The sequence below is a fragment of the Salmo salar genome, chromosome ssa17 (genome assembly GCF_905237065.1).
Source record: "Salmo salar chromosome ssa17, Ssal_v3.1, whole genome shotgun sequence".
Taxonomy (NCBI): Eukaryota; Metazoa; Chordata; class Actinopteri; order Salmoniformes; family Salmonidae; genus Salmo; species Salmo salar.
Genome location: NC_059458.1, coordinates 68,706,865 through 68,721,159, shown reverse-complemented (window position 1 = coordinate 68,721,159; position 14,295 = coordinate 68,706,865). Strand labels below are relative to the sequence as shown.

The 14,295-nt window shown below is 45.6% G+C and overlaps 1 protein-coding gene across 1 annotated transcript in view; it reads left to right on the top strand.

Moving 5' to 3' along the window:
* Nucleotides 1–14,295, top strand: part of LOC106576559 (protein piccolo) — a 96,745-nt gene that overhangs the window by 68,384 nt on the left and 14,066 nt on the right. The window contains exons 7-16 of the mRNA XM_045698653.1: nucleotides 1,025–3,149; nucleotides 5,681–5,769; nucleotides 6,053–6,128; nucleotides 6,689–6,814; nucleotides 10,040–10,148; nucleotides 10,816–10,883; nucleotides 11,108–11,346; nucleotides 11,606–11,656; nucleotides 11,783–11,913; nucleotides 13,665–13,691. Coding sequence (XP_045554609.1) covers nucleotides 1,025–3,149; nucleotides 5,681–5,769; nucleotides 6,053–6,128; nucleotides 6,689–6,814; nucleotides 10,040–10,148; nucleotides 10,816–10,883; nucleotides 11,108–11,346; nucleotides 11,606–11,656; nucleotides 11,783–11,913; nucleotides 13,665–13,691 — 3,041 coding nt within the window. The remainder of the gene's footprint in view (nucleotides 1–1,024; nucleotides 3,150–5,680; nucleotides 5,770–6,052; nucleotides 6,129–6,688; nucleotides 6,815–10,039; nucleotides 10,149–10,815; nucleotides 10,884–11,107; nucleotides 11,347–11,605; nucleotides 11,657–11,782; nucleotides 11,914–13,664; nucleotides 13,692–14,295) is intronic.

The window sequence follows — 14,295 nt, the reverse complement described above, 5'->3', positions numbered from 1 at the left end:
TCGGGTTCTTGGTCACCTCCCTTCTCCCCTGATTACTCAGTTTGGCCGGGCGACCAGCTCTAGGAAGCTGTCATCAAGGCAAAAGGTGGCTTCTTTGAATAATCTCAAATATAATATATATTTAGATTTGTTTAACACTTTTTGGTTTACTATATGTGTTATTTCATAGTTTTGATGTCTTCACTATTATTCTACAATGTAAAAAATAGTACAAATAAAGAAAAACCCTTGAATGAGTAGGTGTGTCCAAACTTTTGACTGGTACTGTATATGTTTTATATCTATATTGTGTAGATTACTGAGGATTTTTATTTATTTAATCCATTTCAGAATAAGGCTGTAACGTAAAATAAAATTGTGGGAAAAGTTAAAAGGTCTGAATACTTTCCGAAGGCACTGTATATGGTATACCAGCCAAGCATTATACATACTTAATCAAGCCTCACATTGTTCCTCTGGCCCTCTCCCGGGGTATATAAATCAGTTCTCTGCCTGAGAGACACACCACAGAGCTCCTCATACTGTACATACAAGGGGTGGACAAACAGCTGAGCTTGTAGGAAAGTATTGATATGCCACAGATCCATAGGGGTTTAATGTGAATAAATTACATATTTTGAGGCTGCTCTTAAGGTAGTGAGTAACATTTATGGCCAGGAGCACGTACAGTATCTTCCTGTGAAACTCACCAGCAATCAATATGCTCTGTTTCTCAATAAGCTTTCCCTCACTCTCAGGACACCAGATTCTTGTCCGTGCCTGATTAGGACACAGAGACACCGGGATGGAGATCCTCTTCTATTTTAGTCATCCATTAATTTAATCAGATAATTGAAATCATGAAAGATTTAACACTTCGTTCCGGTTAATTTAGTCCATGTAGTAAAGGTTTGGATAAAGTCATCATTCAGATGCTGTACCCATTCAGTGTGAAATCACAATGTGACGTTTGAGTATAAATAATTAAAGAAGCAATTTATTCTCGTTTTTATAACTATTTGTTTGTTTTGGTTTTCTCCATCAGGGCAAAAGCTCGTCAGGCAGCACCCCAACTGGCACCGGCAAGAAGGTGAAGAGGACCCTGCCCAACCCGCCCTCGGAGGAGGAGGCAACAGCCGCCGGCCAGGCGGCCTACAGCACTGGCTCGGCCCGCCGTCGCATGTGCCGCAACACCAACATGGCGAGGGCCAAGATCCTGCAGGATATCGACCGTGAGCTGGACATGGTGGAGCGTGAGTCGTCCAAGCTCCGCCACAAGCAGGCGGAGCTGGACGAAGAAGAGAAGGAGATCGATGCCAAGCTACGCTACCTGGAGATGGGCATCAACCGCAGGAAAGACGCCCTCCTCAAGGAGAGAGAGAAGAGGGAGCGGGCCTACCTGCAGAGCGTGGCCGAGGATCGTGACTACATGTCAGATAGTGAGGTCAGCAACATCCGGGAGACACGGAGCGGCCGCGGCAGTGGAGAAGATGAAGAGATGGGAAGTCGTGGACTGGAGCGCCCCAGGACGGCACCCCAGTCAGAGCTGGATGATTTTGTGCCACCACAGACCACACACGAGGCCCAGTACGGCACGTACTCCCAGTACCAGTACCCACTGAGCCAGACGCTGTACCAGCAGCAGTCACTCTACCAGTCCCCCCAGTCCTACCAGTCTCAGTCCATCTACTCCTCAGTCCCCTCCCTGTCTAGCTCCCAGCAGCAGAGCTACCACCAGATGCTCCTTCTCCAGCAGAAGGCAGCCAGGCAGGCGGCCCTGATCCAAGAGTTGGACGCGTCGTCAAAGTACGAAGTCATCAGCCGACAGCCCGACCCCGTGTCTTCTGCCTACATGGGAGGGGTCAGGTACGACAAGTACGGTAACCACTTGGACCTCCGGGCCCTGGAGGTGGGGGGCAGTATGGCTGGCAGCCCCATGTCCAACGTGTCGGCCGACTCCTTCTATGGAGACGTGGAGCACCACCACCACACTCCACGAAGCTACGTCCTCCTAGAAGATGCGGCAGAGCTGGCCAAGAGCTCCACGAGTCTGGCTTCATCCAGCTACGCCCAGGCCGAGAAGGAGCTGGCTAAGGCAGAAAGGCTGTTGCGAAGAAGTGCAGCTGATTTGACCTCCACCGACTACCTGGGCTCCAGCTCCAGGCTCCACTCCGGGTATGGAAAGACCCCAGACGATGAGGACTCCATGGACGACCCCTACGAGCTGAAGCTCCTCAAGCAGCAGCTGAAGCAGGAGTTCCGGAGGAGCACAGGGGGAACAGAGAGTCTGGACCCGCTGACGGGTCTCTCCCACAACTACTACGGCACCCCCAGCTCGGGTGTCTCCTCCTCCCAGAGCTACTCCCAAAGACACTACCCCAAGACGGAGAAATACAGCATCAGCCGGCTGACCCTAGAGAAGCAGGCAGCCAAGCAGCTCCCGGCGTCCATGCTGTACCAGAAGCACAAAGCCCCACTGACCGACTCCAAAGTCTCCAAGTACTCCTCAATGCAAGACGGCAGGAGTCTGGAGACAGACTATACCAGCTATTTAGGGTCCAGTAATGTTAGTGCCTCTCCCAGATCCAGCCGGCTCCTTCAGGACGAGATCACCTTTGGACTACGCAAGAACATTGCAGAGCAGCAGAAGTACCTGGGCTCCACGTTGGGTGCCAACCTGGCTGGCTCGCTCAACTTCGGCCAGAGCCTGGCCTTGGACTCGACTTCCTACCCCAGTGGCAGCCGGTCACGGCCCTCTTCTAGGCCCAACTCCGTCTATGGCCTGGATCTCTCACTCAAACGGGACCCATCCAGTTCCTCTTTGAGGCTCAAGGGGGATGGCGAGGCGGCCTCAGACAGCTACCCGATGCCATCAGGGCGTGCCAAGCCCACCAGCCTGCCCATCGTGCAGGGTGGCCGGGGGCGCATCCCCATCGTGGCGCAGAACTCTGAGGAGGAGAGCCCGTTGAGTCCTGTGGGCCAGCCTATGGGCATGGCGCGGGCGTCGGCGGGGCCCCTGCCTCCCATCTCGGCCGACTCACGGGACCAGTTTGGTTCGTGCCTCTCCCTGCAGGACTCCCAGCAGCAGCAGCACCTGAGGGAAGAGCCAACGAGGGGGCGGGGCTACGTCTTGATGGACGACCTCCAGGGCACCATGTCGGACGGCGAAGGTAAACAACAACGGCATCAGTTCAGAACTGTTTTCTTCCTATTTCAAACTGACTCTGCTTGTATGCACCCAATATACTATCCAATATACCACCCAATATACCACCCAATATATCACCCAATGAACCACCCACCTGCACCAACCATGACTTTTGACTTTCTTTATGTCTTATCTGTGTCTTTACTGGTTTCTTCATCTATTGTCTATTCTGAATGTATTCATTCCCTCTTCCTTTGATTTGATGTATTGGTCTCAATACAAAGGACAAGTTGACTTTACTGAATGTAATTACTGTATTTTGTATTTGTCTATGTTGATGTCCTTTGGTGTTTAATCCCTCATTTGGGTCTCTTCTGGTCTCTAAATGCATGTGATTGTGTCTGCGTTGGAATCATTATGTAATATATATTTTCCTATTTAATCTCTATGTATGTTACTCTAGAATGTCTGTCACTTATAGATATGTAGAAGGTATCCTTCCTCCAATAGCATTCTCTCTCTGAAACTGATCAGCAGTGTAGTTTGCTAAATGTTGTCATTTCTGCTCTATAACTGACATACTTGAAAATATGGTTTTGTACTTTAAGTCCTAGAGGACTTCCGTAGTATTTCACAACTTGCTTGTTTATGTAATGCCCAGGTGTTGGGAGTAGAATAATCCCTCTACTTGAAAGCTCAGGTCAGATTGTGCAGGGAAATGGGAAAAGAGCCTCGCTTTCTCTGAGGTGATAAATTGAAAAAGTGCCTCTGGCTAACAAAATGTTATGGAATGTGTTTATTGCTTTGTCCTTCAGATATTTGATGTTTATTTCAAATTCAGTACTTCAATTGAGGACAAAATATACATCATAGGAATGTGTATCTGTGTGAACACTGCACGTTATGTTACATTATACATTATCTATTTAGACTATGATACGCCTATTACAGATCTATTGGAAGGTTTAAAAAGTATTTTGTTGCGGTAGTTAGGTACATACAGTATTATCATTGCATCAGTGCAGTATTTCTTATTTGGATGATATACACTTGACAATTTCTAGATGATATGGGAAGGATCCTTTCTCTCTTTTCTAGAATTCTTTCTCACTTTCTTGCATGTCGATCTCTAAGGGTTTTCCAATGCATGTTATGTTAATGCATGTTCCGTTAATCAATAATAAATACATTTCATTTGCATGTGTTTGTCTGAATACGAGCATGGGTGTCATACCTTTGTTGTACATGTTGCATGGGGAATATAATGTGTATTGTAGCATGAACAAAGCTCTTCCTGATTCTGTGATGTCAGTCTTTATCAGGGTCTTTTACGCATGCTCCAACAAAATGCAGGCATTACAGTTTTCTCTTTACTCTCTCCATCTCTATTCTGCTGACAACCATGTCTATTTTAAAACAACCCCTTCATAACACTGTTTACTTGATTTCATATACATATGAACAAAACAATCTATGACTGTGCCAATAGTTATTGTCATGACAGGAAGTAAACACCCTAGTCCCTATGACCCTATCCCATAATAAGTGTGTAGAACTTGACCCTTTGATCTACATGATGTCATATGGGGCAGAAAACTCCATGTTTATCAATTTCCCTTGGTTACAGCCCTAAGTGACTCCATGCTGGCACTGAACAGAGATGATCCCCGACAATCACATGAGAATATCCCAAACGGTAGAGTATTAGTTCTAGGGTGTTCCATTATCCTGCCCTGCCCCTGCCAACTACCTGTCAATCATCCATAAGCCAACATGTAGACAATACCTTAACCATAACCTTAAACATATTAGTTCCATTCTCCTCCCCTGCCCCCTACCTGTCAATCATCCATAAGCCAACATCTTAACCATTCCAGACGTCAACATGTATTTCCAATATGACTCAATGTTGGTAGATGTTAGCTGGCTTCTGTGTACCGTTTGTTCCTTATTGATGAGTCAGGGAGGTTGCTTTACACCAATCGGAAATTCAAACCTGCAGTTTATCAATGCTGATCTAAAGATATAGGACCTTACATTTATTTTCACATTTACCAGCACTCCAAAAGTGAGCTACACTGGCCTAAAGGTCAGACTGTTACCATGGTTACATACTGTACAGTAACTGGTGCCAGTTGTGATAAACTATGGAAAGAAAACGGACTAACCCTATACTGTGCCATAGTAACTAAAAAGAGCATTGGTCAGGTTGGCATGATAGTGTGAAAAACATGACACCAAAAACATGCCAAACATTAATGCCAATAAATTACATCTGCCATGAGCTAAGATAAGTTAAAGTTACCCCTGGCGTTAAATATTTCAACAGGAAAGTATTATCATTTAGCTGCTTGTCATTTATATCTTAAAATGCCCTAAATTATTACATTTTTACCTTTTTTGGAGGCCTCTTTCTCTTCCTTCCTGTTTCAACTGCCCGTCCCCTCTCCAGCATGCAATCCTCTTCCAACCAATCAGAAAGCTTGTCCCCACTGATAGGTTAGAAGGGACTGATTGACAGGGTTAATGATCATGGCCTATTTGTCTCTGAAGCCTACCACCTACGGCGAGAGGAAACGGACTGGTTTGACAAACCACGCGAGGGACGACCAGAGAATGGACAAGGGCCGGACAGGAGACAGGTGACACCCACGCACCCACCCACCCACCCACCCACGACGCACCCACCCACCCACGGCACAAGTCATAAAGTTGAGAAATGCCCATATGCACACAGGCTTTTAAACAATGCTTTACTGTTTATTCTTTCTTGCAGAAATAACCCAAACTAATAACATACATATTCATGACTACATAATTGTGGATACATTTTCAAGCATGCATTTGTATCAGTAACTGCAGCTATCTGTTTGAGGTGTAATAGCCTATAAAATACTTATGTCGTTTCCTGTATGTGTCTCTCAGGGGAAGGGTGTTTACTACCCCTTTCCTCACACCAGAGTCAAACTGCAGAGGGATCCCAAGGACCGCAGCGTATCAGGTAAGGGAAACACAGTTTACCTTGCACATGGACACAATCTGTCATAAACACAGCTGTCTTAACACAGTGACAGGTCTTAATGTTTGCCTTGACCCAAAATGGGGTAGACATTTCGTGGTTCCTCTGTTGATTTGGCACATCTCCACTCTCATCAGTCATCCATCCTGGCTCAAAATGGCGTATCATTGACACACCGGATTAGATTTTTGCAATTAGTCAGCAGGCCACAAAGAAGGTGCTTGTTTATGTGGAGAAGTGCTAAAATGAACGATTTGTTTGTGGGATTTGGATGACTGTGTCAGTGTGATAAGCGTGTATTTACTCTTTAGTTTAAATGACTGATCTCTAAATGACTGTGTCTGCGTGTGTGTGTGTGTGTGTGTGTGTGTGCGTGTGAGTGAGTGCGTGCACATAAATGTGTGTGTCTACATTCTACTCTGGATACATATTCCTGTGCATGCATACTCTTAATGGGTGTCTGACCACTGTACGTGCATGTGTATAGTTGTGTGTGTTCATGCTTCTCACTCATTTGTGGGTTTCTACCTCTTCATTTCCAGGGAATGGATTGGGTATCAGAGTGGTGGGAGGTAAAGAGGTTCCAGGGACCAACGGAGACATCGGAGCCTACGTAGCTAAAGTCTTACCTGGAGGAGTTGCCCAACAGACTGGGAAGATACTAGAGGGTAAGTTAAGTTCACAAATCCTGGGATATATACTGTACTTCTCGGTCGTATTCATTAGGCACCAAACTGACTGAACCAGGAAGGGACTACCTGAACTCGTCCAATAAGAAATGCTTGTTTTCATTTTCTGCGTGGTCATAATGAATATGAAATGGTGCAAAATGGGTATATCAGTCAAGTGCTTATGTTGCTCAAAAAAACATTTGAGAGAGACATTTCTATATGTGAAATGTACTTCCCCCTTTAAGAATCAATCAGTTGCAAGAATCAAGTAGTCCAAGCCTGGACATGAGTGATTCTTATCAGAAGAAGGAATCGTAGCTCTATCTGTCTTTCTCCATCTGTCTGTTTCCTTAAATCCGTTTGTTTATCCGTCCGTATCTCTCTCTGTTTACCTTTCTCTCCTGTCATTCTCTATCCTTAGTGTGTGTGTATAAATGCAGCAGTGGCTCACTGTTGACAGATGGTTTGAGAGGAATCTGACTTGAGTGAGATGTGAGGACTGAGGGGGAACGACACGGAGATGACAAAAATAGAAGTTACTTTGCATTTTGTTTTGTCACCTCCAGGCAATGGTTCATGGGGGGGGGGGGGGTTTGAGATATTTAGATATTTCACCCTTTCAGAATTCTGAATGTAATGATATCACAGGTTTTCTTCAATCAAAGCTCAAAATGCATTGTACGTTTCGGAATGGCTTTGTAAGTTAGCAACTATTACTCCAACTTAGCAATGTTCACATTAGCGTTTCTGTTACTTTACTCCTGTCATCTTGACCTTCGGTCAGGGTTTACCCATATTATTTCATTACTACATTTCTGGGAATGTGCTAAAACTCAGTGGTAGGGCTAGGGCCCAGAGTGGTATAGATCTGAATCCAAACTAAGGGGCCTTAGGCACAACAAGCAGTAAGCATTGTCCATTTATCCCTAGACAGTCTCACTCCTGGCCAGTTGTCAATACAACACCATCTGAAGATGGATGGCTATGTCCTATTAACAGAAATGAATTTCATGAAACTTATTGATTTGACTAGAGGGATGCTGTGTATCTTTCTCTATCTCGCGCTCTCTTTCTGTCTCTCTGGTCTCTCTCTGGTCTCTCTCTCTCTCTGGTCTCTTCTCTCTGGTGTCTCTGGTATCTCTCTCTCTCTCTCTCTAGTCTCTCTCTCATTCTCTCTGTCTCAGTCTGGGGGGTTGTACAGGGTCCATGCTGGACGGTTGTGAATTAGCACGGCTGTGGCCCCTACCTCTGTAGGGGCTGTCTGGGGCCTGATGTATGAGAGGTGGGTCGGAGGACTGTAAAGAGAAGAGGGAAGAGATACAGCCCAGAGCCACCTGGTGGGAGCTAGGGCCATCCATCTGTCACACTGTGTGTGTGTCTGTGTTATTGTGTTTGCGTGCATGCATTCGGTGTGTGTGTGTCCTCTCCCCCCATTTTTCTTCATCTTTTCCTCCTTCACCCTCCCTCCCTCCCTCCCTCCCTCCCTCCCTCCCTCCCTCCCCCCTCCTTATCTCTGTCCCTTCTTCCCTGCACCTGACCAATCTCTCCTCCATCAATTTATCTTTGTCCTTCCTCCCTCCCTCCCTCCCTTCCTCCCCTCCCTCCCTCCCTCCCTCCCTCCCTCCCTCTCTGATTTATCATGGGCTTGAATTGTAAATATGAATTTGTTCTTAACTGACTTGCCTAGTTAAATAAAGGTTAAATAAAAAAAATAAAAAATTGAATAACAGCTGTTCTTCCTCTGTGTCTCTTCCTCTGTCTCAGAATGATCTTTAACTACAGGTTGGTCTGGACCTGTGTGTGTATTTATCAATGCTGTGACAGGTTGGATCTCACCTCTGCACTCGTCTAGTAGGTCAGCTGTGGAGGCACCATCTTCAAGCTCTTCTGCTTACAGTCAACACCTGGGTTGTGTTCATTAGGGCACACCATAGCAAAACATTTTGCAACTGATAATGAACACCTGTGTTCTTCTTATTGTACAAATTCAGATCCAGTAGCTCTCTGTTTCAAGATGTTTTCCCTACTGAACACGGCCCTGATAAATGTCCATCTCCAAACAGTGCAGATCATCAATCCTCATTCAAATTAAATACATGTTCTTCTTACTCCACATATCTGCATGCACTCATTAACACACACATTTAAGATGATCCCAAGAAGTTGCATTCACCAGAAGTATTTATTATCCGATGACTAAAACATCCAGGCCTGAAGGAGATGGGTAGCAGCCTAGTGACACTGTTACCTTTCACTCTCTCAGAGCTCATCGTTTTGTCAGTGAAAACGTTACCATGGAGAGCTGCAGCTATGACTGTGTCAGTTCCAAACAAAGTGTCTCTGTGTAAGGTGACACTTCCGCTGAAACTTTGGAACATGGTTTCTCACAGTGAGCGGTGTGAATACAGAACTGTGTCAATTCTAGCAGGTGCGAAGGCTCAGGCCGAGTGTGTGTGATGAGTCATACTGCCATACTGTGTCACTGAGTAACTAGTGTGAAACTCCATGTGGGTAGCACAGCTCAGGAGCACCGGCGCAGTCAGAGAGTCTACCTGGCCTACGTCAAGACTCGCTTTCACCTGTGTGAGTGCTGCTGGACAGCACGGAGTGTGTGTGCGTTTGCAGTGCTATAGGACTGGTCTGTGTGTGTGACGTGTGTGTGCGTGTGCGTGTGCGTGTGCGTGTGCGTGTGTGTGTGTGTGTGTGTGTGTGTGTGTGTGTGTGTGTGTGTGTGTGTGTGTGTGTGTGTGTGTGTGTGTGTGTTTGTATTGCTTTGGCCTGATCTGACCTCTACTGACCAGGGTCAATTCCGTTTCAATTCAGGAAGTGAATCGAAACTTCAGTACAAGACGTGAAAAAGCAACACTTTTCAATTCTAGAATTTGAATGTGATCTCATGTACTGACTAAATTGAAATGGAATTGATCCAAACCCTGCTACTGACCCTGTGGTCATGTGGTTTAACTTTCTTCGAAGCATGGGGTTGTTGGAGAAAGAGTTAGCGTTTATAGGAGGCTGCACAGCATTGAGTTGTGGTGTTAAAACAGGACTCATTGGTACTGTGTGTTATTGATGATGGTGTGGTGTGTTTCTGTTTGTGTGTGAGGTGATACACTTTACACTTAGCTAATTGGTTTCAGTTTTCGAGTGTGAGAATTAGGTGTGATACATTTTATAGAATAAACAAACTATGTTTGTGTGCGTGTGTGTGTGTGAATATAGGAATGCAGGTGCTGGAGTGGAACGGGCTTCCTCTGACGGGGAAGACCTACGAGGAAGTGCAGGGGCTTGTGGTACAGCAGTGTGGCCAGGCAGAACTCTGCGTGAGACTGTGAGCATATTTTCTCCTCGCTCTCTCCGTCCCACTTTCTCTCTGTGACTGTCTCTCCCTTTCTTATTGGTCTTAGGCTACTTCTCTCTCTCTCTCTCGATTCCTGTAACTCTTTCTCTCTCTATGTCTCTCCCTCTCCTCCTGTTTCTCTCTGTCCAGCTACCTTCCTCTCTCTCTCTTCTCCCTTTATCGTTTGTCACGATTTGATAGAGGAGGAGGAATTTAAGCCTTAAGATATATATTTGAGCACAGCCACCTACACTCACTGATAAGAGCCTTGCGGGGGTTCCACCTCAAATATTTGAAAGTGAGTAGTCTTCATTAGCTTCAGTAGTTCTCTAGAGTGGGCTGTTTCTGATTCACATAGAATACATTTCTTTTTAAAATCTCAGTCTTCTCTAAATTAATCTCATTGCCTCGCACTCCCTCACTTTAATGGTGACTTCTCTCTCACACTCATCTCTGTCCTCTCTTTTTGACACAATTTGTTTTCTCTTTTCTCTCTTCCCAACCTGTCTCTCTCTCTCTTACCCGCTCTCTCTCACTTTCTCTCACTTTCTCTCTCTCTCTCTCTCTCTCTTTTTCTCTCTCTCTCTCTTTTTCTCTCTCTCTCTCTTTTTCTCTCTCTCTCTCTCTCTCTCTCCCTCTCTCTCTCCCTCTCTCTCAGAGATCTGAACATGCTGGCTGACTCTGATGGCTCTCAGCACCTTGATCTCCCAGACCAGAACAAACCAGGTAGACTAAGAGCTTAGCCTCTTCACCCCAGGGTGTCCTCTCTCTCTCTTTTTCCTTCTCTCTCAACTCCTCCTCTCTCTCTTGACTCTCCTCACTAAAGGTTCTGCAACTAGAATATTTCAATCACTATGGCCTCTACCACAGTGAATGATTCCATAACTTCAAACGTGTGTGTGTGTTTCTCTTTGTGAATTTGTGTCCATACGTGTGTGTCTGTGCTCTAGGTGACAGACCCCCCAGGTCTCCGGGGGTGGATCCGAAGCAACTGGCTGCAGAGCTACAGAAGGTGTCCCAGCAGCAGGCTCCTCCACCTACCACCGCCACGTCCTCCTCCTCCACGGTGGGGGGAGAGAAAGGACCCCACTCTGCCATCTCAGGCGCCGCCTCGGCCACTTCTAGCGCCATCCAGAGTCCGGGCCAGCCGGGGTCGCCCTCCGTCAGCAAGAAACGCCACAGCAGCAAGGTGAACGGGTGGAGGATGATGTGGAGATAAATTGAACACAGGCGTCATCTTCTGGTTGCATGACTAAAACATATTTTATGTTCACAAGAACTGTCTAATTTTCAATAGAGGAAATTCTATATTGGCACTGTATGTTGTATGCATTTTAGTTTGAAAGCGTTTCTAATTAATCTCATGCATAATTCTGTACTCATTGACAGTTCTTTACACGCACACACACACTCTTGCTCTTTCTAAATGTGTTTCTCTCATCTTCCAGTCTGCGGACGCAGTGAAGACACAATCCCACCCTGTTACTGGAGAGATACAGGTCAGCTGACCAAGCCTTCTTTTGACATTCCTTGACTCACCACTGCTTGTATATCCATGCACTTCATAAGGTGTTTTACTAAGACCAGTCGTCTCGTTGAGTTTCCACCATCTCTTGATTTTGCAGCTTCAAATCAACTATGACAAGCAGCTGGGGAACCTGATTGTTCACGTGCTCCAAGCCAGGAACCTGGCCCCCCGAGACATCAACGGCTACTCCGACCCCTTCGTCAAAGTCTACCTCCTACCGGGGAGGGGGTGAGTCTGTTGGATACGCTACCAGTAGGGTTTACAACATTCTGATAACTTTCACAAAATTCCCAGGTTTCTAAATAAAATCCTGGCTAGAAGATTCTTGGAGTCAGGAGAGAATAAGCGGCTTATCCGGAATCCTCCGATCCGGATTTCTGGAAAACTTGGGAATTTTGGGAAACTTAACAGAATTCTACAACCCTACCAAAGAAAGCTAGTCTGGAATCCAAATGGAATATCACTCTTTTTTTAATTGAAATGAAAGTATATACAGTTTAGTTTGCAGGCAAGCAGTGAGGAGTGGTATTCCGTTTGGATTCTAGACTAAAGCAGAGAGGTAGGGACAGAAACACTGGAACAAGTCAAGTCAAGGAGAGAACAATCTCTTTGGTGAGAGAAGTTAAGTATACTTCACAGTATACTTCACAGAAGTAGCCTACACACTACAGCCATTATGTAACTCTTTCACTTTTCATCCTTGCTCTGTTGCTGTGCTCTGTCCATGTATCTATGCTCTGTAATGTTACCAGAGCATCTCCTTATCGGATGTGCATCACTGTGAGTTAATAAGGAACTGTGTCATATCGCAGTGGAAGCATTATCGATAGCAGTGTTGAATGGTTGTGTGGTAAAGTGTTACTGTAATTGTGTTAAGTGTATATAAAACACTGGAAAGGTGATTAGTTTAGTTTCAGGGTGTTTCACGTGTGTAAAAGGCCTTGTGAATTTCAGGTCATGTAGACAAACGCATTCATACGGAAGAAATGCATAGAACCAAAATTACCATTAAAACCATGGCTAGACCACTTCAAAAGGAAGCCATTTTGGAAAGCTCAAAACGAACTCCCATTCATCTTAACATCGATTTACGATTGATTTTAGCTGGCCATGGCATGTTTTGTGTTCTATGCACCCACACCTGATGTCAGATCAATTCCATCATGCCACTATGATAAGCCTGTTACAAGCCTGTCACATGACATGAAATGTAATTACCATTCTAGGAACTGTTTCTATGTAGACATTTGATACCTAGTTTTTATGAAGGGAGTCATTAACACCTAATCAGCGTCAAACGACACACATGTAATACCCTAAACATGATGTAAATGATGTTATATTCTGCCATGTAGTTCTGCTGAGTTTTCCCCTTTGCTCTTGTTGCTAGGCGGAATAGAGCAGGGAAATCGATAAGACTCATAATAGCTCGTAATACGATCCACACTGTAGCCGTCTGGATCTCAGTGCTCAATGTGATTATGTCATGTTGTAATCAGCTCTACCACTTACCCTACCCTTATCTATGGAGTCCTTAGAGACCACTGGACTTTTATAGTGTTACACACATGCACATACAAGCACACACACGCTGGGAGAAAATGCACACTCACAATACACACAGACACATTCCTCTCTCACTGCCCCAACACAAATCCTGTGCCCCATGTCCACTTCCCTGTTACTGACCTCCCCAAATACACACACACACACACACACACACACACACACACACACACACACACACACACACACACACACACACACACAACCACACACACAGGCACACACACACACAACACACCCCCCCCCCCCCCCCCCACCACACACCTGAACCCTCACTGCTCACTTAACCCCCCCTCCCCCCCACCAAAACTACATCCACACACACCCCACACACACTCCTACCCCCTCCCCCTGACACTGACCCTTGTTTTTGTATGCTGTTCTTATATTTAATGCATGCTGGACCCATTCAGTCAGGTCATGGTTGTCCAGAATGCCAGGTATGTGATTTGCCCACTCTGACTTTTGACTTTGATGGTTGCTGTTAGGTTGTAGTAAGGTTGGACCTGGATTGCGATGACGATTGAGTTGAAGGCTCAGGGCCCAATGCATGTGGAGCTGGTGACGAGCGTATAACCCCAGCAAGTCACTGTGTACTCACTCTAACACCTTTCCACTCCCATGCATTGTACACTTCTGCCCTATGCCCTCATATTGTTCCCTACCTCCTTAGATTGTGTTCTAATATGCATACTACAGTAGACTCTACCTCTAATCGCTACGATATGACCTAACATATGATTCCCCACTTTCCCATAACTCATTTCCCTACATGTCTGTCAGACATATACAATACCCTAAATTGTTTTTCTAACATTGTGTTTTACTTTGTACCTCACCCTGAAGTTGTTCTTGATATTGTGGTTTCCGTTGTATCCAGTGTTGTTCCCTATAGTGTTCCATTTTAATTGTGCCCTAAATTGTTCCGTACCCCCTTACATTGTGCCCTACATCTTAACATAGCTCGCTACTTCCTTTCATTGTGCCCTGCACCCTAACATTGTGCTATTGTGCTCTGAATTTCTGTGTTTTGTGTGTGTGTGT